General features: G+C 37.0%; 3 protein-coding genes and 1 long non-coding RNA gene across 5 annotated transcripts in view; all 4 read right to left on the reverse strand.

Annotated features, from left to right (window-relative positions):
• LOC134742475 (striatin-3) overlaps positions 1-2,835 on the reverse strand; it is a 30,270-nt gene extending 27,435 nt beyond the window's left edge. The window contains exon 1 of the mRNA XM_063675675.1: positions 2,375-2,835. Within this exon, the coding sequence (XP_063531745.1) occupies positions 2,375-2,593 (219 nt within the window). The 5' untranslated portion in view covers positions 2,594-2,835. The remainder of the gene's footprint in view (positions 1-2,374) is intronic.
• Positions 1-7,155, reverse strand: part of LOC134742872 (uncharacterized) — a 219,763-nt gene extending 212,608 nt beyond the window's left edge. The window contains exon 1 of the long non-coding RNA XR_010127974.1: positions 7,082-7,155. This is a non-coding gene — a long non-coding RNA (uncharacterized LOC134742872). The remainder of the gene's footprint in view (positions 1-7,081) is intronic.
• A 6,200-nt stretch (positions 7,156-13,355) lies between these two features.
• LOC134755339 (juvenile hormone acid O-methyltransferase-like) lies at positions 13,356-21,633 on the reverse strand. Its single transcript, XM_063691899.1, has 4 exons — positions 21,599-21,633; positions 18,202-18,373; positions 17,497-17,605; positions 13,356-15,393 (listed from the first exon to the last, which is right to left on the reverse strand). Exons 1-4 carry the CDS (start codon positions 21,631-21,633, stop codon positions 15,260-15,262), a joined length of 450 nt encoding a protein of 149 aa, XP_063547969.1. The 3' UTR covers positions 13,356-15,259.
• Positions 21,634-21,754: 121 nt separating this feature from the next.
• On the reverse strand, positions 21,755-24,277 carry LOC134742824 (serine/arginine-rich splicing factor 7-like). 2 transcript variants are annotated; one of them, XR_010127970.1, is made up of 5 exons: positions 24,069-24,277; positions 23,801-23,980; positions 23,499-23,692; positions 22,621-22,856; positions 21,919-22,061 (listed from the first exon to the last, which is right to left on the reverse strand). XR_010127970.1 is itself a non-coding variant. In XM_063676014.1 (4 exons), the coding sequence occupies exons 2-4, from the start codon at positions 23,975-23,977 to the stop codon at positions 21,908-21,910; spliced, it is 525 nt and encodes a 174-aa protein (XP_063532084.1). In that variant the 5' UTR covers positions 23,978-23,980; positions 24,069-24,275; the 3' UTR covers positions 21,755-21,907. The 2 variants fall into 2 exon arrangements, 1 of the variants encoding a protein (XP_063532084.1); XM_063676014.1 differs by lacking the exon at positions 22,621-22,856 and having other exon boundaries at positions 21,755-22,061; positions 24,069-24,275.
• Between the last annotated feature and the right edge of the window lie 314 nt (positions 24,278-24,591).

A 24,591-nucleotide genomic window follows, 5' to 3' on the forward strand; every position in this document is an offset into this window, starting at 1 on the left:
GTAGACCTTGTCTTGTTTGTATCTATATTAAGACTACAAAAATTATTTATACATTTTTCTCCAGCATCATCATCATTTATGCACAACCCTCTTTGCATCCTAAATGAACCTGAGGTATCCTAGACCCTAGTTAGTTGTTTATGAAAGTAGCAGCCACTGGCAAGGTATCCATAGAGCTTGATTCCTACCAGCTTGTCTAAATTCACACAATTATTGTGCATCTAACCCTACTTGCTTGAAGTTTAGTTTGACTCTGCCGCTTGAGTCATCTGACCTCAGCAGTTTAATACCGGAGTGAAAATATTATATAACTAGAAAGAAGTATAAAAGATGAAAACATACATAGGTAAGTTATGAGACTCATAATTGTTAAAGGCCAAGTTTGAACCCCTGCGATTTTCTTATTTGAAAGTTACATGTCTAAGTATTAATATTAAATAACCCGGGGTACAATTTGACACTGGGTTAACGGTTTAACAGGTTAACCCGGGTTAGTGGGATAGTGCAAGTAGCGCTAAAAGACTTAGCTAAAACTTTTATTTCTAGTATTAAGCATGGTCTAAATTTCTTGGAGTATAAACTTCTTTCAGAGGATGACAGTTAGCTACAACTATTTTCTATAGGAGATTACAATACTGCCTTTTGATGTTGCAATATTCATTGTGACAGAACATTGTGTTCACTACAAATTATAAATTTTAGCCACATATGTTAATATTGTTATTGTGTAGCAGATGGCAGATACATGTGGTGTGTGATAAAAATCAGAAAAAAGTTACTTTATAATCAATAATGTGTCGCTTTAATACCAGTAGATATATTCATAACTAAACATGTACCCAAGAAGGAATACCAAGACAGTCTTTATGAATATTATTATTTACAACGACGGGACTTAATCGCGTAAAATAAGTATTAAACCCACCTCCGACGTTTCGAGGACGGCGTTGTCCCCGTGGTCTCGTCGTTGTAAATAATAATGAGTAAAAATCGTGAAAGTTTAAATCAGAGTCTTTATGAATGTTGTCTTGTATTGATTTTAAAATAAATCTGAAACCAACCGTTCATGCTATAAAGTCATCAGTACCATAAAGTTATGATATTTTGAGAACCTTGATGAGAAAATTGTACAAATGGCGCTACAAGCGGGTATGTCAGTTACACATGTTTTCAATTGAGCACTTGGCACGCTACACTGAAACTACCATACACAGTCAATAAAACAAACAAACAAACATTAGCCTGCATGCTATAAATATTACTTCTTAATCATAGTGGATGTACTAATTTAATTTGCTATCTTAAAAGCTTATTTCATAATAAAATCTGAAAATAGTAATACATAAACTTTTTTAGCCCATATAAACTTATGATAAAAATAAGACAAAACAATATTGCTAAATCCTTGCAAAGAATATAATTCCTACAACACCATCCAAAGATATTACTATCAAAACCAATAATAATATTTTAACTTGTAATTGCCAAATAGAAAAAGAAACATTTTGTTTTTTTTTCTGCTAATTAAATAAAATTATCAGACATTAGCTAATCATAACACAGTTTTTTTAGTTTAAGACAAATTTTACAATATAAACCCACGTCTGTGCAAAATTAGTTTTGTCCCGAACTCCTTGAGGCTCCATAGCTCATCTTAGTGAATAATAGCCATTATTTTCCAGTGGGCCAAAAATAACCTAATGACTATTACACAGGTAAAACAAGTAGATGTCACAAAAAATCACTAATCAGAAATATGTTTTGACAATATTAATTTAGCCTGGATGTTGGGTGACAATAAACCTCAAAGCAACTTAATTTAACAAAACAGCTGACTTTTAACATCCTAACAATAACAAACACTCCAAAAAAGTAGGTTAAGTTGGCATATAAGAATGTAACATTAATTACAGAATGTTACAGTAACCATATTGTGTGAACAAAAACCAAGAATTGAAGAATTTCTCTAACCTAAGAAGCTGAGGGTAATCAAATAAAAAATCCATAAATCATAGCAAAGTATCAAAAACTTACTGAAGCTTTGTTAGTAGTTAATTAAAAACAACTGAGCGTTATAATTAGTCATATTAAGTTGTCTACAAAGGATTGATCAACTAATCAATAATTCCATATGGTTGGCCTGCAATAATTGCGTGCAGGTAGGCATTTACGAAGGTGTGCAAAAGGTAACAATAAAAAAAATACAAATTAGAATACTTAAATGCTATTCCTATTAGTAGTATTAATCTTGCAATAACATAAAAAATGTTAAAAAGAATTTAAACCTTCTTTGGTATAATATACATACAAAACATAAGAAATGTATCTCAATATCAAAACAAGAAAATAGTACTAAAAAAACAAGTATGATCACCTCAAACTCTGCTCTGTCCACCTCCCATTGTGATCTCTCGAGCTCGAATCTCGCCCATTCGTGTTGAATAAAATGCAAAATGCCAGGTATCGAATACTGGACGCTTTGGCTAGGTTCGTCATTCTGTTTGTTGTTTATACTGACTCCGATTTGAGATCCCACTTGCCCTCCGTTGTGATGAGATACGGAGCTATCATCCATGGCTGTGGGGATTTTCATGACATGGCCACCATTACCGAACTTGTCACAGACCTATCATATAGAACTACAAAGACAAACTACGCGAAATAAAATACTAACACATTATTTTACTATATTTCAACTAAAGTTCACGTAGGTGACACCATCTAAAATATTTTTTATCGACGAATTCATGAATGACAAAAATTATTGCATGACGGAATAGAAAAGTCGAAACGACGTCCGTCCGCTCCGCTACATTGCTTTTTTTTTCGTTTTTGTTGCCCGCTGAAATGTAATGTTTCCCACATTAAAAAAAAGTATTTTTAATGAAAAAAAGCGAAAAATTATATACAATTTAGATTTTAAGTTATAATATATACATACTGAGTGCTGAGGTGTGCCAATAACGAGTATTTTATTTATCTATAATTATAATAAACACATAATATAGTAACAAAATAGAAATAATTATTTAGTATAGACTATAGGGAGTAATAGGGAGCGTGCATAAACTGTAGGGGGCAGCACAGGAGACGTCAGATTTTTGGCGCGAGGCATAAATGTGTAGTTTATGCTTCCAAAGTAGCCCACAAGATGGCAGCACTTGCTTTGGCGTGAAGTGTCAATGTACATGTGATGTACATATTTATTCAGGCCACAAAATGGCAGACCCTCCAACGCGCTCGGTCCCTATAACCAAAGGAGACGCCTTGTCTGTAATTTGCTGTACAAAAAAGTATGTACGTAACGTCAAAATAGCTATGTCAGACAAACGTCAGTCCATACATTGCGTATGACCATTGATTACCATTGGCCATGCATTGGCCCATATCCATACATTGGCCGACTATTTTCGACAGAAGGAAACGCCTGTTAATGGCTACTCCGTTTGGTTATATCCTCTAATGCTGGCACCACACTTCGCCTTATTTGGCAAATATTCGTGTTGCATCTCTTTGCTTTGACATACAAAACAAAAGGGAGCAACACGAATATTTACCAAATACAGCGCAGTGTGGTGCTGGCATAAGAGTTAATCGGTTCCTTGATGGTTTCCTAATAGAACTTCCAATTCTTCTCTAAAGCCGGACGATATCGGCCTGTCAGTTAGAACAAAAATTTGACTTACAACTGACAGGCCGATATCGTCCGGCGGACTGATAGTCAGTGGGCCCCTTAACTTAGACTCTAAAGGGGCCCACTGACTATCAGTCCGCCGGACAATATCGGCCTGTCAGTTGCTCGGAACTGTAAAATTTTTGTTCTAACTGACAGGCTGATATCGTCCGGCGGACTGATAGTCAGTGGCCCCTTAAAGGGGCCCACTGATTATCAGTCCGCCGGACGATATCGGCCTGTCAGTTGTTCAGAACTGTAAAATTTATGTTCTAACTGACAGGCCGATATCGTCCGGCGGACTGAGAGTCAGTGGGCCCCATAATAAGGTTCGAACCATGTTTGAGGCAGTCTCGTCTTTTTGAAAAAACCGGCCAAGTGCGAGTCGGACTATCCCACCGAGGGTTCCGTACTTTTTAGTATTTGTTGTTATAGCGGCAACAAAAATATATCATCTGTGAAAATTTCAACTGTCTAGCTATCACGGTTCATGAGATACAGCCTGGTGACAGACAGACGGACAGCGGAGTCTTAGTAATAGGGTCCTGTTTTTACCCTTTGGGTACGGAACCCTAAAAATAAATAGGTAGATTTTACACGCAATCTTATACCTCTAATTCTGATGACCGCCGCCTTTTTTCATTCACCCCCACCCTAAAGACAAATTGATTGAAACCCGTGTTACAGGCCATTTTGATGATCCTCCACCGATGATCATCTGCCAGACGCCTGTGGATCTATTAATTAAAGAAAGTACCTATTAAAAACTAGAGGTGTGCTGCTCTCAAAATTGTATACCTTTTTCCGGGGTTAAGTTAGCTCTCAGTCTAACTAAACAGTGTAAATCTGAGGGCACGGTAGTGCCCCCGCCAAGATGATCCAAGCGAAGCGCAAGGGCAGTAAAAGCTAGACCAAAGATAGATATAACTCCGTAATCCTCTTTGGCTAGACCAAGAAAAGTCTGAAATTTGGTAAAGTTTGGTATTAGTACACAAACAACAAAAACATTCTAAAACTTGGAACTTTTATCCCCTAACCCCTTGAACTAGGGGATGAAAGTTTGTAACAGATTTCTGCAACTTTTGATGCTAGAAGTCAAAAAATTGACATAGGGACTCCTTGTTAGAAATAAAATATACATATTTCTGGATTTTTAGTAAATCACCCCCTATTATTTAAATTAGGGGATGGAAGATTGTCATAAGCAACTTACAAAAAGAAGTGAAATCCCACCAAAAACATTTTCATCTAAAATGGTGCCAGGACGACCTAAGATAAGGCTCGCACATGGCTCGCACTGTCAAAAAGTTATCAGATCTCATCTAGAGCCAAGCTTCTAACTCTACAAGCCCTAACTTCACAAACACTTCTCTACACCTTTGCCAAAATACCTATGTGGTTTGGCCGTTTCGCTACCGTCACATGAGCGTAAGGTGAAAACGAAAAATATATTCACTTCACTGTTCATTAATTTTTTGTTATTCGATTTCTTGTAGTAACGAAACGGCCAAGCCACCTAATTTGACTAAGTTGTAGAGTTTGTGAAGTTAAGGCTTGTAGACCTTGGCTCTTCTAGATGAGATCTGATAACTTTTTGAACTTTTCTTTTCTTATTATGGTATTTATGGTTTCGTCTTGGCAACATTTTACATGAAAATGTTTTTGGTGGGATATTTATTTACAAGTCTGTTAACTGATGTGTTATGAATCATAACTTATGATGGTTAAAGATATGGGTTCCGTAGTCAAACTGTCAAAATGTTTTTAAGTAGGTATTTTATTTGTTAGAACGAAGCAGGGATCATCAGAGTAGTAAATTTACATGACAGACAACTAACTATATACACTACCCTTCCTCCGTACAACGCTCGCGCTCGGGCTCCGTGTGCCTCTTCCTCATCATTGTTGTAGGCGCTATTTAATGTTTAAGCTACGCGCGCACTGCGGATTGCTGCCGTGCGTTTTTTTCCGCAAAATCTGTGAAGTATGCAACCTCCTTGAAGTGCGCGCATTGCGGAAAATAATCTGTATGCGGATTAAAATCTGTGGTTTGCTGCAGATTGGTTGCGGTGCGGCGCCGCACGAATTTTCTGCATCCTATGGACTATTTAATAAATCCGCGCACTGCGGAATAAATTCCGTGTGCGGATACCGACCGGCAGCCATGCCAGCCATCCAGTGACTCCAGTGAGTCCAGTGACGCAGTTGTTCTCGCAACACGGTGCTGCGCGGTCATGTCGTCGCCTAGCGTAGTTAGACCTGTACCGCTGGCTATATTTTGACCCCTAGGTTATAAAAATATTAAAGTCAATTCTGTTTTCGCTTATGAATACTTTGTTAAGATGTAAATCTTACATTTTGTTTTGTGTCATATATATAATTTGCTTTTCTAGTAATTTGTTATTTTGTGGTAATTATTTTTTATTTTGAATTATCTTGGAGAAAAAAATATTCGAGAGAAAACATGTAACTGTGTTGCATTTAGGATAGTGTTTTTAGTGTGAAAACATAGTTTGTGTCAATTACGTCCACTGCAATCTGATACTATGTCATAATATTCTAAAAGACACAAAAAAAAATTAGAGTTAAAAAAAATTACTTAGGTCGAATTTAATCGTTTAAATAGGTCCATTAAATGATTTTGTGTCTTATTAAGGCATAGCTTCATAAGATATTTGATGATTTTGTTGTAACAGGCTGTCACCGTTATAAAAGAATATTAAAGATATTAGAGTTTACATCTTATTAATTTGAAATGCGGGATAAATAAGATGTATGAATTTGTGTCACTTGCATCCACTGCATAAACAAATATTACAAAAATATTATTTGCGTTCAAACGAAGCTAGCGGGCGGTCTGAATGGGCAACGGAGGCCGTGCAGGGTGGGGCCGCGGCGTGACCTTGCCGTACGCAACGCATGTTTACTTCGCCTGTGCGCCAAATTAACGCAACTTATTCAAAGAAGTTACGCAAACAACACAACAACAAGCAACAAGCAAGCAAAGAATGCGTCGAATTATCTTTTACCTATTTAAAACTCATAGATATTGTACAATGTCACCATTATGCAAAAGAACTGTAAGTACATGTTTGATTTGCGAGCGAGCTGGCAACATTGCGAGGGGAAATCTTAAAAATATCGCGTTTACGTGAACGCCACATACATTTGTGACAGTGATAGGGAAAAGGTACCACTAAAGTAAAATTTGGTTATTAATACCGTGACTTTCTTTCATTCTTTGATAAAAAAATTGCTATTTATGCAACAAGTGCGGAAATCATCTTTACGCACGTGTATCATACAATGTTTTACTATGCATTGTGCGAGTAAATAAAAAAACATGTCATGGCAAATAAGTTTAATTATTAAAAGGAGTGTTTTAAATCGACACGAGTTGCGAATTACCTATTCGCACGTGTATCGTACGTTTTACAGTACATATGGCCCTTTAAACTTTCGACATATGCACGGTAAGTGCTCTTTTCCGCACTAGTGCGAGAAAGTAGCACCATATGTACTGTAAAAAAAAATTGAAAACAAAAAGCACTAGTGCGGAAAAGCAGTACTTTCCGCACGATATGGCTCCGTAGGAAACGCACTTTTCGAGCACATCCATTGTAAAAAAATATATAGGACTGTATCTCCTAAACCATGCGTCGTAGCGCAAAAATAATAAAATTTTCGTTCCCCTTTATGTAACCCAAAAGTAATACATGAAAAATACAATGAAAAAAAAAAGATACAAAATCTTTATAGGGCTGTATTAGCTGTATCTCCTATATCGTGCATCGTAGCGCAAAAATAATCAAATTTCGCTCCGCTTCAAGAAGCCCCTAATTAAGATTTAAAAACGCAAAAAAGAAAAAAAAAGAGGAAAAAATCTTTATAGGGCTGCATCTCCTAAACCGTGCATCGTAGCACAAAAATAATCAAATTTTCGTTCCCCTTAAGAAATCCTTAATTAAAACTTTTAAAAAAACCAGGAAAAAAACTTTATAGAGCTATTATAGCTATATATATAGATATAATATCTCCTAAACCGTGCGTGGTGGCGCAAAAATAATAAAAATTTCGTTCCCCTTTATGAAGCCCCAAAGTAATATACTAAAAACACAATGAAAAAAAAGAAAAAAATAACAAAAAAACTTTATAGGGCTGTATCTCCTACACCGTGCATCGTAGCGCAAAAATAATTAAAAAAAATCCCTTTAAGAAACCCCTAATTAAGATTGAAAAACGCAAAAAAGAAAAAGTGGAAAAAAAATCATTTTAGGGCTGTATCTCCTAAACCGTGCGTCGTAGCGCAAAAATAATAAAATTTTCGTTCCCCTTTACGGAACCCCAAAATAATATACAAAAAACACAATGAAAAAAAAAAACAACAAAAAAAATCTTTATAGGGCTGCATCTCCTAAACCGTGCATCGTAGCACAAAAATAATCAAATTTTCGTTCCCCTTTAAGAAACCCTTAATTAAAACTTTAAAAAAAACCAGGAAAAAAACTTTATAGAGCTATTATAGCTATATATTAGAGATCCACGCCGCAGCCAAAAAACCCGGCGGCGGCGCGCTGGGTTTTGAACCCGGCGCGGCGCGGCGTCGCCGGCGTGAGGACATTTTTTAGGAGGAATAATTTAAAAAAAACATAACTATGCTAGGAATAAACATTTATTTCTTATCTCCATCAATCACTGACTAAAAATTGTTTACAGTACAGCTACAGTGGTTGTAATTATCGTGAATAAAAAATATTTTGTTCACCTTTGCCGGATTTAAGCGCGATCGCTTAGCAGTCAAAACCATCCCAGCTACAGAAAACACCCTTTCACTGGGTGTACTTGTAGCTGGAATGCTTAAAAGTGACCGCGCCAACCCTGCAAGCTAAGGAAACATTTTTTTTTGTTCCCAATACAATATCGCCTACCCTGTTCGTTCTGCATATCAATGATATGTTATTTACTAACAATATTCATTGCTATGCGGATGACAGCACTGGTGATAGCTGTTATACAGGTCGTGCAAACGCCCCCCCCCCCCCCCTGAGCAGGTGTCGGAGTGCAGGATGCGACTTGTGTCTGAGATCGAGACGTCCCTTGAATAGGTCTCCGAATGGGGTAGACGTAACCTCGTCCAGTTCAACCCTAGTAAGACACAAGTCTGCGCGTTTTCCGCCAAAAAAAAAACCCATTTGTCACGGCGCCAAAGTTTCAGGGCATTCCCCTTACCACCGCTAAAAGTATCGCGATACTTGGTGTCGACATTACGAACGAAGTCCAGTTTCGTAGTCATCTGGAACAAAAAGCCAAACTGGCCTCCAAAAAACAGAGCCAAACAGTACTTCACACCGGGTCACCGACTTTTGTTATATAAAGTGCAGGTTCGACCTCATATGGAGTACTGTTCTCATCTCATCACTGGTCTGGCGCTCCACAATACCAGCTCCTTCCCCTTGACTCCATCCAACGGCGGGCAGTTCGTATTGTCGGCGATCCCGAACTTACTGTACAATGGGGAATGTTCCGAAGAACTTTTTGATCTGGTGTCATCGTCTCGTTTCTATCACCGCACGCACCTCCCGCCAAAGGAGCAAAACTCATCCTCACTTCTTAGACACATGGCACACCAAGAATAAGCGGGCATCTCGCTCGTTTCTTCCCAGAACGTGCAAAATGTGGAATGAGTTGCCTCCTGAGGTATTTCCTTTGCGCTTCGACATGGGATTCTTCAAGAAGCGGGTATTTAGGGTTCTCAAGGGTCGGCAATGCTTAATGGCTCCTGTGTTGTTGCTTATGTCCATGGGCGACGATGACTGCTTCCCATCAGCCGGCTCGTCTGCTCGTTTGCTGACTATCACATAAAAAAACTAGTCAAGCCAAGCACTGCAATGAAGTGAGTGAGCCAGCGTTCGTTCTTTCACTTCACTCACGCGGCGTGATGGATAGATGATGCGGTGGGGATGGGGGTCAGTGGAGCGGGCGGGAGTGATGCATGCAGCGACCAGTCGCTAGCGCACGGAATGGCGACAGCGCATTGTTTGTTTTGGTCGGTTTGTTCATCATATTTATTCGAATTTCGAGGTCGGCGCGAAATTTTGAACGAATATAATATCTCCTAAACCGTACGTGGTGGCGCAAAAATAATAAAATTTTCGTTCCCCTTTATGCAACCCATAATTTATATTTAAAATAAAACGCAAAATTTAAAAAAAAAATCATTATAGGGCTGTATCTCTTAAACCATGCGTCGTAGCGCAAAAATAATTTAAAAAAACCCCTTTAAGAAACCCGTAATTAATACTTAAAAAAAAAAACAAAAAAAACCAGGAAAAAAAACTTTATAGAGCTGTATCTCCTAAACCGTGTGTGGTACCGCAAAAACAATAAAATTTTCGTTCCCCTTTATGCAACCCATAATTTATATTAAAAAAAAACGCAAAATTTAAAAAAAAAATCTTTATAGGGCTGTATCTCCTAAACCATGCGTCGTAGCGCAAAAATAATAAAATTTTCTTTCCCCTTTATGCAACCCATAATTTATATTTAAAAAAAAACGCAAAATTAAAAAAAAAAACATTATAGGGCTGTATCTCTTAAACCATGCGTCGTAGCGCAAAAATAATTTAAAAAACCCCTTTAAGAAACCCGTAATTAATACTTTAAAAAAAAAACAAAAAAAAACCAGGAAAAAAAACTTTATAGAGCTGTATCTCCTAAACCGTGCGTGGTACCGCAAAAATAATAAAATTTTCGTTCCCCTTTATGAAACCCGAAAGTAATATACAAAAAACACAATGTAAAAACGAAAAAAAGAAAAAAAAACAATAAAAAAATGTTTATAGGGCTGTATCTCTTAAACCATGCGTCGTAGCGCAAAAATAATTTAAAAAACCTCTTTAAGAAACCCGTAATTAATACTTTAAAAAAAAAAACAAAAAAAAACCAGGAAAAAAACTTTATAGAGCTGTATCTCCTAAACCGTGCGTGGTACCGCAAAAATAATAAAATTTTCGTTCCCCTTTATGAAACCCCAAAGTAATATACAAAAAACACAATGTAAAAAAGAAAAAAAGAAAAAAAAAACAATAAAAAAATCTTTATAGGGCTGTATCTCTTAAACCATGCGTCGTAGCGCAAAAATAATTTAAAAAACCCCTTTCAGAAACCCGTAATTAATACTTAAAAAAAAAAACAAAAAAAAACCAGGAAAAAAAACTTTATAGAGCTGTATCTCCTAAACCGTGCGTGGTACCGCAAAAACAATAAAATTTTCGTTCCCCTTTATGCAACCCATAATTTATATTTAAAAAAAACGCAAAATTTAAAAAAAAATCTTTATAGGGCTGTATCTCCTAAACCATGCGTTGTAGCGCAAAAATAATAAAATTTTCGTTCCCCTTTATGAAGCCCCTAAATAATATACAAAAACACAAGAAAAAGAAAGAAAAAAATAATAACAAAAAAACTTTATAGGGCTGTATCTCCTAAACCGTGCATCGTAGCGCAAAAATAATCAATATCCGTTCCCCTTTAAGAAGCCCCTAATTAAGATTTAAAAACGCAAAAAAGAAAGAGAAAAAAATCATTTTAGGGCTGTATCTCCTAAACCGTGCGTCGTAGCGCAAAAATAATAAAATTTTCGTTCCCTTTTATGAAACCCCAAAGTAATAACAAAAAACGCAATGACAAAAAAAAGAAAAAAAAACAACAAAAAAACTTTAGGGATGTATCTCCTAAACCGTGCATGGTAGCGAAAAATAATCAAATTTTCGTTCCCCTTAAGAAGCCCTTAATTAAGATTTAGAAACGTAAAAAAGAAAAAGAAAAAAATCTATATAGGGCTGTATCTCCTAAACCGTGCGTCGTAGCGCAAAAATAAAACCTCAAAGTAATATACAAAAAACACAATGTAAAAAAGAAAAAAAGAAAAAAACAATAAAAAAAACTTTATAGGGCTGTATCTCCTAAACCGTGCGTCGTAGCGCAAAAATAATCAAATTTTCTTTCCTCTTTATTCAACCCTTAATTTATATTTAAAAAAAAACGCTTTTACTAAACTGCTGTAACTCGGAAACTTAGAATCCACAAAGGGGACTTTACTAAATTATGACACATATTAAAGCCTGACCAGTAATATATGATCATTGTCAAGAGGGCGCTGTTCATTCTCATGTATAGGGTGACAGTTCAGTATAGTATGAAAAAATATTGTATTTAATGAACATCATCATCAATGTAATTAATGTTGCTTGCCACGCTTAAACATAACAAAAATCACAATAAATTGCGTCTTAAAATAAACTTAAAAAGTCTACTAAAAATCGAAACAAAAGTAATTTTTAAGTCGCTGTTGTGACATTCTCAATCAAAAGGTAGGTACCACTTTGTCGTTTACCATAAAGACGAAATTGGATTATATCTTTATACAAATAACCTGTCAGAGAAAGTGGTACCTTTTGATTAGGAACGTCACAAATGTTGGTCAGTATGAGGAGTGCAGCCTACAGTTTATTTTTAATTATATTTATATACCTACTACGGTAAGATTGATAAGACAATGTAATTATGCCTCCGAATGAAATAAATACACTGTATCGCAAAACTAAGTGGCGAGACAGCTCATAATGCCATCTCTTGGTTGGTCTTAACAAGGGTAAAGGAGATAGTATTAAGATCTCAGTCGCCAGCTGATATTGCGGCAAGTATAATAAGCACCCCACCCGCGTAGGTACCCTTCCCCGCGCACGCCCTTCTTGCTCAATTGAGTTTTATTTTGCCAGATAGTAAAAAAACCGTGGATCAAAATGACCCAAATTATGAATGATGTCTCAATGTGGTATTATAATATTGTAGACGTAAACTTAATAACATGAATTTTTTTTTGTGGCAGATACAGGGTGTTAATAAGAAAAAAAATTTTTTTTAATAAAAGCGGTGGATGAATTTGACACAGATTTGTTTGAATAACATATAACAATGTTCTGTAAAGTACAACACTTCACTTACCGACTCTAATATTTTTTTAGGCGTTTTAGGATCAATATTAGGTATTTATTAAATGCCATTATACCCGTGGATGAAAATGACACAAAATGCGTGTGTACGTCGGAAGCCACTTTGCCTTTACAGGGAAACAAAGAATTTCGTCTCGAATATTTTTTTTACAGAATGCTGATTGAAAAAAGAAATACCTAAATTTCTACCTAAGCAAATACCTAGGATGACACAAAATATTATTTTTAGGTTTAGTATATGGTCTGGAAACTATATATAAAAAATAAGCAACATTAATATTCTTATAACCTCAGAAGTTATTGGTACAGGTCTAAGTAGTCCGCGCGCGTACTAGACACGCTCACACACGGTTTTTTTCCTGTGCGTTTTTAAAAACGCACCGCAACTCGCCGCACCGCAGTGCGCGCGTAGCCTTAAGCATTTTAACTTTATGCGCTTTAAGTACTTGCATTTTAACGAATGTAAGTACCTATAATAAAAGCGCGGTACGTAACATTTAGGAAAGAATCATTAGCGTCATCTAGTGAGCTTTCCGAGAGGGTTCATAAAAGTTGATGGCGCTATTAAATCATAGTAAATATAGTACTTATATATAATACTAGATGAGAACCCGGCTTCGTTCGGGTAAAATGAATAATAACATTTACTCAGATTGTCAGTAGAAAAAGGCGGCAAATTTAAAAAAAATGTAGGCGCGATGGGTTGTCCTCCCATAGAACATTTTAATTTCGAGGCTGACGATGCTCAATACGGCTTCCGTTCCGAGAGAAGCGATCTACAACCATAGCAGTGTACCAGACAAGTTTGTTCGAGAAGTAGGTACTAAATATAATTAATGAAAGAAAATACGCTATAGGCGTTTTATTAGATATGAGCAAGGCTTACAACCGAGTTAAGTATAACATATTATTAAAAAAACTAAAATATATAGGCATAAGAGGAAATGCTCATGACTGGTTTTCTTCATACCTCTCAAACCGTGTACAGTATGTCGAAATAGAGCAACACAATCACACACTGATACAATAAACTATGTCCAATCTCCAATCACATATAACAAAAGTAAACCAATCGATACCCCAGGGAAGCGTCCTTGGGTGTATTTTATTTCTGATCTACATAAATGATTTACCCAAAATAATAAATAGCCCATGTACCTTATTTGCTGACGATATTTCTTTTGTTATATCGTGCGAAAACGAATAAAATTTGAACAGTGATGATTTAAACTCTACCCTAGAAGAAGTTATAACCTGGCTCAGCGACCACAACTTACAACTAAATTACGAAAAAACGAATATTATACAATTTAAACCTTTCCAAAAGCGAACATTAAACATTAATTACTCTTCATTTAGCTTCATTTACGCACTATATCACCTAAAAAAATGTACTGACATAAAAACAGCCACAAATGCATACTACGCCTATGCTCACTCTTGGTTACAATATGGAATTATACTGTGGGGAAATAGTCCAAGTGTGAACAATCTTTTTTTTATTACAAAAACACTGTGTTAGGATCCTTGTGAACATTCATCAACTGAAACGCTGCAAACCTTAATTCATAAAGTTAAGAATCCTGACTCCATGTGCAAACTGGAAGTGTGTCTATTCGTAAAGAATAATAATGGAAACCTCTTTCCCCAATACTCGCGATCGACCCACCTACGACCTAAAACTAGACTAGCCACACCAAACTCTACTCTGCAGATGATTCATAAAGGCCCCTTTGGCATGGCCATAAACATATATAATAAAATCCCAAACGAAATAAAAGAAACTTTAAAAATGCAATAAAAACTGTGTATATATAAAAACTTACCTAGTAAAAAAAGCATACTACACATTAAAAGATTTTTTTAACGATGGACGAATAACGTTACCGGCACTGATAAAAGTTTGGAAAAAAGGTCACAAGAGTTAAGACCATTATAAATTATACACTAGTTCTTAGGAATTGCCTTATGCCTATGATGCATGTTATCTCATAAGTTAGTGTTAAGTATATTGCTATACCCTTACAGGGTTCATGTGGAACTGTATTAAGTAGTTTTAAGAACTGTATACTAATATGAGTGCAATAAACAATTCTGATTCTGATTCTGAGGCTTTTTGGCTACTGACAAAATGGGTGTGTCAGAGTACCTATATTGACCTTTAGACTTACCCCCTATCAAGGCAGCAGACGATTTAACCCTTTAACAGGCTTACAATTAAAAAAAATTACAATCGAATGTCAGTCTTACTCATCGAAAATAGTAAGAACACATGTTTAAAGGAACGCGGCGTTGTAGGTATAAAAATTTGTAGATTAAGTCAATGCTCTCTGGTGACTGGTGACTGGTATCATATACAACCATGACCTTCTGTAACCCTATTCCACTGCCAAAAACATGTTTTTAACTTAAACATCTCAACAACGTTCTTATAAAAACATAATTATATAGGTACATACCTAAAAAATATAGGTAGGTATGTACACTAGGTACCACTTATTACTAAAAAACACTGTTATATTACACCTATGATTTCTCGTTAGAACAAAATGTTATTCAATCGTGTAGGCAATTATTTTATGCCGTAGGCTACAATCAGTTGGTAGTCAATTTTTATAGCGTTTGGAGCCACCTCAAAGTAGTCTTTCATAAATTCGTCCCATCTTTCGTTGAGAGCACTAAAGGGGTTGATAGCCTTGACCAAGCCTGAAATAAGATATAAAAAATCAGGATATTTTGCGTGAATGCAAGTCAAAAAATGTTGGAATGATAGCTAGAAATTTACTTCAACTTATTTATACTCTGGCAAACTCACTTTGTCAGTAGAAAAAGTCGCGTAATTCAAATTTTCTATGGGAGAAAAACCTTTCGCGCCTACATTTTTTTAAATTTGCTAGCTTTTTCTACTGGCGGAAATGGCTTTACAAAATGTAGTTTGTCAAAAGACTGTCTCATTTCAAACATAAACGAGAATCATACTATCTTTGTCTTTGTCTAGCACCCAAAAGAAAAGGATGAGTATAGTTTTTTTTTGTTCTTATTTACTGACAATTTGGTTTGACCAACTATACAGGGTGGCTAATAAGTAAGTATTTCGTGGTTGGTCCCATAGTAAAAGTTGCTCAGTATAATCACAAAACCTTCCCTGGCAACGGTAATGCACTTTTTTTTAGCCACCGTGATATACAAGTTAGTAATAGGATCCCGCTTTACCCTTTGGGTACGGAACCCTGAAATTATACTAATACATTAATAAATTAAATTAAATATATTATAAAACTCATTTACATGTTTAAAACGGTAATAATTTTATACAATAATTTAGTTATTTTTATTATTAAGGACCTCTTGACGAGTAGAGGCCTCCTCCATTTTACTCCGCATTTCCCTGTCTTGGGCTATTGTTACCCAGTTCCCAGTCGTCGCTGGCAAACTGTTTTACTTCTTCTGCCCTTCTTTACAGTGGGTGGCCTGACTTTCTTTTACCGGGAGGTCTTGCCCATGTAGTGACTCTCTTAGTCCATCTTTCCAGTGGGCGGCCTGACTTTCTTTTACCGGGAGGTCCCGCCCATATAGTGACTCTCTTAGTCGATCTTTCCGGCGGGCGGCCTGACTTTCTTTTACCGCGAAGTCCCGCCCATGTAGTGCTAGTGACTCTCTTAGTCCATCTTTCCAGTGGGCGGCCTGACTTTCCTTTACCGCGGGAGATCCCGCCCATGTAGTGACTCTCTTAGTCCATCTTTCCAGCGGGCGGCCCGACTTTCTTTTACCGGGAGGTCCCGCCCATGTAGTGATCGACTCTCTTAGTCCATTTTTCGTTGTACTTTCTTGTATAAAAGGGATGGGATTGGAGCTCATGGAGCTGCGCCACATTATGCTCGTCTTACTCATTGCAATACCTACAAGCCTTTTGGCTCGAGATTATTTACATTATAAATGTTAATGTAATAATGTTATGTGTTAGTAGCCAGAACTTTTGTAGTCTTCACTTAAGCAACATACCCATATTATTATAGGCACCAACTCGGGCGAAAGGATGAAGAGGACCCACACGGGGCCGAAGGCCCTACCGCGAACATCGAACATTTCGTAACGTTACCCTCCTCTTTATTCTTAATATCCCTCTTGCATTTTCGAGCTATAGAGTCAGAGCCGTCAGAGGGCCTACCGCCAACACTGAAAAATCGAAAATCGTTATCTGACTCTATAGAGACAGAGAGGCAGATAACGATTTTCAGCGATTTGTTAGCGTGTTAGCCCAAATTAATGCAAAGCCGCACTTGACTGTGTTCTCTACAATCTCTACATTTCGTCCCTCCCAAAGAGGATATTGGACTCTCCGTTTCCATTTCTTCATTTTCTTTATTTGACATTTTAATATTATATTTTTAGTTTAGAATGTATAATGCACGTATAATGACATATTAAATAATAATAAAAGTGTAAATAATTTGCACGCCTGCATGCAGGTTGATTATGCATGGACAACTTAGCCATTTTAAGGGGCCCACTGACTATCAGTCCGCCGGACGATATCGGCCTGTCAGTTAGAACAAAGATTTGACAGTTCCGAACAACTGACAGACCAAAATCGTCCGGCGGACTGATAGTCAGTGGGCCCCTAGATCTTGCCTTGTACCATATTCTAGCAAATAAAGATATTAGGATTTTGATTTAAGGAACTTTTGTTATTGAAAAGTAATCAGGACGATGCAATGTACGATGTACATCCGATGACAACGACTGAAACAAAAGGGCATTCTACCCTTGCTGAAAGGCTGAAAGCTATAAACTTCTTTTGGTACTTACATTTGAAAGTATAAGCATCGTCATATCTATGCGTGTTATCAATTACATTCACTTCTATTTTTTTGAATCCAATTGAATCCATTACATTTCTCACGTCATTCTTGGGGTCCTGTAAACAAAACTATTAATTAATATTGGTTATTCACGCTTTTACTACATACAATGTTTATGTAGGTAGGCACCTAAAATTGTAATTAGTATTTTTTACAATCGTACCATTGCTTTCTTACTTTGCTAATACCTACCGTGTTATGGCCATGATGAGTATGGATTACTATATTACTATAGATACGGTAGAAAGGGAATGGAAACGGGACTATATAGTGTGCCGGGGGCTGCATTTAGAGGGACTTTTCATTCATATTGTATATCTTCCTTCTTATAATGTTGTTACTGCTGAGGTGAAAAGTTGTAATATGCCACTCGAGATCAGCGATTTTTGTACTTTGTGCCTTTAAGTCCCGCTACGCTACGCTTAAGCTTCCAAATTAGAATCACTCGCTACACTCGTGGTAAAAAACGAACTGGTCTCTTGTTGTACAAATAACTACTATAAATTGGTAATATAATAATACTTTGTGTTTTAAATGACCGCTATACTTAGTTTTTTTTTCTGTTTCTTGTATACTTAAAAACTAGGGAGAATTGTGTTTTCAAAATGTAGCCAATGTAGGTATATAAGAACTTACTACAGCATAACATTACCTGAGAATCGTGATATGGTGACGTGAAGGTCTCAACATGTTTAAGGTGTTCAGCCCACTTCTCCCTGCGCGCGAGTGTGCGATATACATCGTAAATGGGGTATCGCCCGAGAAAGATAAGGAGGCAGCTACCTCCATCTTTTAAGGTATTATAGATGAACGAGAAAGCCGCCCTAGAAACGTACACGTTTATTATATACTAATGTATAAAAATAAACTTCTTTCACTCTTTACATAAAATAATAATAATAATATACGCGTCCACTTGAGAATAACCTTCGTTTTTTAGTCTGTTAAAATAGTTATTTTCCCCTCACTAGCTCGGAAAGTTGTCTTTTATCCTTCAATACAAGCGGGGAAAAACGCGTTTTATCCACTAGTGGGGAAAATAATTTGACCTTGGATGGAGCGTGTTTAAGTAGCTTGACAGATAACAAAACGTAAATCGTTTATGATAATGATTCGTTCGATATTAATTATCATTAAATAAATGGTTTGAGAATCTAATTAAAAATACCAAATTTAGCTTTGTTTAATGATTTTAAGTCATAAATCTTAAAATTCCATAAGAAACGTTTGTTTTTTTATAATGATGATAAATATAATTCTGAACGCACAAGTTGAGTCGATGCAATTTCAAAACGCATCGTTGACATTTCATACGTCAGAAATGTCAACATTGTCAACAATTTTTTTACTAAAAAACTTTTCTCACCGACTCGCGTAAAAATACACAACTTCCAGAGTTGTCTGTTATAATATCGTAAAGAAATGAGTGATTCCAGTGATGAAGATGATCTAACGCCTGTGGATGTTGCATTTTCCTCGCTATAGTGAGGTGAAAAGTTTTGTGTTATACACGGGCGCAAATGTATTTTACTTCTCGTGTGTTGAAACACTCGCTACGCTCAAGATTCTATTTGAGAACCACTCGCTTCGCTCGTGGTTCACCTATAGAATCCTTTCGCTTGCTTGTGTTTCAATTCTACACTCGCGGGTAAAATACAACTTTGCACCCTTGTATAACAAATAACTATTGTTATACAAGGGTGCAAAGTTGTATTTTACCCGCGAGTGTGGAATTGAAACATGAGCAAGCGAAAGGATTCTATAGTTGAACCACGAGCGAAGCGAGTGGTTCAACTATAGAATCCTGAGCGTAGCGAGTGTTTCAACACACGAGAAGTAAAATACATTTGCACCCGTGTGTAACACAAAACTTTTCCCCTCACTATAGCGAGGAAAGTGCAACATCCACAGGCGTTAGATCATCTTCATCACTGGAATCTCTAGTTTTTTACGATATTATAACAGAAAACACTAGAAATTCAGATTTTTACGTGAGTCGGTAAGAAGAACAGTAAAAATTTTGTTGACAATGTTGATATTTCTGTTCTGACGTATGAAATGTCAACGATGCGTTTTGAAATTGCATCGACTCAACTTGTGCGTTCAGAATTATATTTAACATCATTACAGAAAATCTAACGTTTCTTATGGAATTTTAAGGTTTATGACTTAAAATTATTAAATAAAGCTAAATTTGGTATTTTTTATTAGATTCTCAAACCATTTATTTAATGATAATTAATATCAAACGAACCATTATTATGAGCGTTTTACGTTTTGTTATCTGTCAAGCTACTTAAACACGCTCCATCCAAGGTCAAATTACTTTCCCCACTAGTGGATAAAATGCGTTTTTCCCCGCTTGTTTTAAAAGATAGTAGACGGCTTTCCGAGCTAGTGAGGGGAAATAGTTATTTGTTATACAAGGGTGCAAAGTTGTATTTTACCCGCGAGTGTTTTAACACACGAGAAGTAAAATAAATTTGCACCCGTGTGTAACACAAAACTTTTCCCCTCACTATAGCGAGGAAAGTGCAACATCCACAGGCGTTAGATCATCTTCATCAACTGGAACCACTAATTTTTTTACGATACTATAACAAAAAACTGGAAATTCTGTACTTTTACGTGAGAAGTTTTTAAGTAAAATTTTTGTTGACAATGTTGACATTTCTGACGTATGAAATGTCAATGATGCGTTTTGAAATTGCATCGACTTAACTTGTGCGTTTAGAATTATACTTAACATAATTATTAAAAAACAAACGTTTATTATGGAATTTTAAGGTTAAAGGTATGGAATTTTTAGGGTAATTAAATCTGGTATTTTTTATTAGATTCTCAAACCATTTATTTAATGATAATTAATATCGAACGAACCATTATTATGAGCGTTTTACGTTTTATTTTTGCCAAGCTACTTAAAAACACGCTCCATCCAAGGTCAAATTACTTTCCCCACTAGTGGATAAAATGCGTTTTTCCCCGCTTGTTTTAAAGGACAAAAGACGGCTTTCCGAGCTAGTGAGGGGAAAAATAAATAAAATACCGCTCCGGAGTTCCAAATCATATTGGAAATTCACCAGTGACAATGGGCTATATGTTCTGGTGTTGGTTTTTTCTCTAACTTTCGTTATAAATATATTTAAAAAAGGCGGTAATTAATATTTTGTTTGTCTTAATTTTCTGTTTAATAATGTTTGTATTTTTATTTAAATGTAAATTTTATTTGTGTCGTTGGCGTACGTGTCGCCATTATTTTTAGATTAAGCCAGGTCCCCACAGAAAACCAGCTCCACGGTTTGCCGCGGCACTATGCTGAGCGGGGATCCTTTTTGGCGTCCAAATGTTTTTTTGTCTGCATGCTTTTCTTTTTTATGTACTATGTTATGGCGTCAAATAAATGTATTTTCTTTCTTTCTTCTTTCATATGGTTTTGTATGAAAAAGTAAAATTTTGATTTAGCTTTATGCCAGCACCACACTTCGCTGTATTTGGCAAATATTCGTGTTGCATCCCTTTTGTTTTGTATGTCAAAGGAAAGAGATGCAACACGAATATTTACCAAATAAGGCGAAGTGTGGTGCCAGCATTAAATTACGGTCCTCAGGAACAATATACTAGAATCAAAGACCTATATAACTCCGTATGACGCATACTTTTCCCGCTTTCTGAGCGGCTATCTCAGCAGCTGCCCCTGCTAAACCTACGGTGCGACTTATGTGCGAAGCAGCAAAAGTGCTGACGCATGTAGCATCCCAAAGCAAGCACTTCCCTTTCTGCCAAGGCACCAACGTCATGCCATCCGGCCTCTTGCCATCGGACCGGCTAAGGCCCGGGTCCGTATAAGATGAATAAAGTCTAAGGAAAAAACGTGCCTCGGAAATCAAAACAATTTTATTCTCGCACAAATGGCGCTACCACCAATACCAACCTTTGGCCTATTCTCGGCTAGATGACGTGGACGGTTTCGTTTGTTATTTAACAATTTTAACTCGTATCAGTGAATGACCAAAAATAGATATAACTCCGTAACTATGACAGTATACCCCTCTATCCTATATACTCTCTTTGCTAGAATCATTTCTAATTCAAAGATGTAAAATAATTCTGTCTAGGATTAAATTAAAGTCATGAGAATATCATATCAAAACATTTCTGTCTGTAACATTTAAGAATAAATTTAATAAAGAAAACAAATATAATTCGCAAGTCACTTTATTGATCGCAAAATTAATACCTTACATAAATAAGGAATGTCTTCCTCAGCAAAGAATCCAAAAAACTGTATCACTTAACACACAAAAGAAATAGTAGTGGTAATAGTAAAGCTAGTTGTTCATGTGGTTAAAAATAGTTTAGTTAGACTTCTTGGATTCTTTGGATGGTGACCTGGACCTCGAGCGCGACATGGAGCGTCCCTTGGAGCGCGAGCGCGAGCGGGAGCGGCTGCGGGACCGCGAGCCCGAGCGCGGCGAGCGGGACCGGCTGCGGCGGCGGGACCGAGAGCGGCTGCAAATACATACAAAACAAACTTCATTCTTATCTTACCAACAGTGACAAATGACAATCACTAATGCTTATTATCACCACTGTAAAAACCTCCATCTGAATTAATTAATCGTAATTTATCAGATTATAAAACTTACATAGCAGCAGAAGAATTTAAGAGGTATTTACAAAATAATGATATCACGTACTTTGCCATTTCTTCCCCTTTTACAAACTAGCTGAGAATAAGTGAGAAAGTAGGCAGCTTATTTTGTACAAGTATCTGAGTCTGGCTAACGAACACCAAATCTAAAATTTTAATCAGCTAGGCTCACAAGTCATAACACAAGTTTCTAGTGAAGACATAATAACACAGGTTTGTTCTACATGTAGCCTTTCTGGATAGTTCTTGACAACTTGTACCATCTTCAGCAGCAAGTCCACCAAATCTGTGTCTTGATACTCCTGATGAGATACCACTCTCCCTACTATACCTGCCTTGTACTAGAAATAAATAGTTATTACTTATAGAATAGGGAGTCTGCTTTGAACTCAAATACTGTGATAATGTGTAACTCACTGAGTGCGCGCAGTGATTACATTAGACGTGCGTCGCGACGCGTAGAAAACGTTACACTCAATGTAGTTGTCGACAATTGACGTGCGCACGTAGCCTGTAGCTACGTAGTTTGCAGAGGGGTTACCGATGCGGGCGACTCATCGGAGTACACGCCGCGAAGTGAAATCTACGTAGCGCAGATAATAAGAAGTGCAGACTCTGAAGAGTTCGGTCTCGGCGCACAGGCCAATGATAACCTATAACATAGTTATCATTGGTTTATGTGAGTCTTGAAACATTGGGAAATCTATACATTGTTTTGAATTTTAAATGCATGGACATCCCCCCAGCCTACAGTGCACATATCAATCTCATTCACAATTGTTCACTTTAACCAGTTTATTCAAAATCTCACAAAATTTAAAATAAATACAGATATTAATAATAGTTTATTTGTCACTGCGTTCATGTGTTTGTATACCTGTATGGATTTTGGTTTGGCCGTTTATGGTGGTATTGCAATTTATTTGTCCAATGTCATTGCGTCTCGCTCTCTCATTAAGCAAAATGTGAGACGCAATACACATTGGACAGGTGGAATACCACCCTTATTACAGAAACTTTGTTTAAGAAATATTTAATTCCTGTATTTTATGAATGAGTTTCTAATTCAATTCATTGTCTACAAATGCTGTAAGTAGTGTTAATTATTTTGTTTACCTTAAATGAACTATTCATACAGCATACCCGTCACTATAAAAAAAATTCTTGTTCAACTAAACACTGCTGATTTTATAATTTTCTTTGTTATCAGCCGCTGAAAATATCTTATTCAAAGCTGCATTTGTTGTCCCACATACCGTAAAGTTAATACATAAAATGATTAAAATAATAATCACCTGCGGCGACGGCGGCGTGTGCAGTCGCGGGCGTAGTGTCCGCGGTCTCCGCAGTCGTAGCAGCGGTCGTCGTAGGGCCGAGGCGGCAGGCGGGACCTGGGCGGCGGCCCCCGGCCTCCGAATCCACGGCTGCCGTTGGACATCTCGACGCGAGCTCGACGACCACATATAGTACGGCCGTCTAAACCACGGACCTGAAAACATTTAATGAGCCTGAATAAATACACACAAACAATAGTTTTGAGTATTTTGCCAAGTATTGTGCCAAGTTTTGCGATTTGATAGAGTTAAAAGGTTATTACCGCATCGTCAGCGTCTCGGGGATCCTCAAATTCAACAAAGGCAAAGCCTGGCGGATTTCTTGCCACCCAAACATTTCTTAACGGGCCATAGTACGAAAATGCATCTTCAAGTTCAGGCTTACTGGCGTTGTTACCCAAATCGCCCACGTACACTTTACAGTCACCGTAACGTGACATGATCTGGAATAAAACAATGCATGTTAATATACGCAGCTAAGTAACCTACAACACAATTACCTACGTACATGCTTAAAATAAAAATACGTACCAAGCTTCTAAAATTAGCGTGTTGAACTAATCACATTTATATTTAGTATCTCTGGTGCAACAGTCACGTTAAATTAAACCACAATTAAGGTAAATTCATCAAATAACCTTTAACGGGTTTGTCACTAATGGCCGGCGTCACTAATGGCGGATGGCGGGCAGGAGCGACACACGACACGACAACCAAGCCCAAGCGTTGAAATCAAAATGGCGGATTTATGTATGTCTCTTCCATCACTTCCATGTCTCTTCTCTACTCTTTTCCATTGATTGATTTTGTTCGTGGTCAGTCTATCCTCTATGGATTTCGTCGCTGGTCGCGACATTATAGACGAGCGAGACGGGCCATTCGGGTACGCTCGTAAAGAGCCCTCCACACTCTTGCGCAAATCGAGGCGCGGAGCCGCGAACGAGTGTGTGGAGTCTAGTTCGCTAACATTCGCTAATCAGCGAAATCAACTCCACACTCGCGTTAGCGGCTTCGCGCTGCGTAGTCTGTGGTAGTCTGGAGCGAACTTAATGCG

This window comes from Cydia strobilella, chromosome 1 (assembly GCF_947568885.1).
Source record: "Cydia strobilella chromosome 1, ilCydStro3.1, whole genome shotgun sequence".
Taxonomy (NCBI): Eukaryota; Metazoa; Arthropoda; class Insecta; order Lepidoptera; family Tortricidae; genus Cydia; species Cydia strobilella.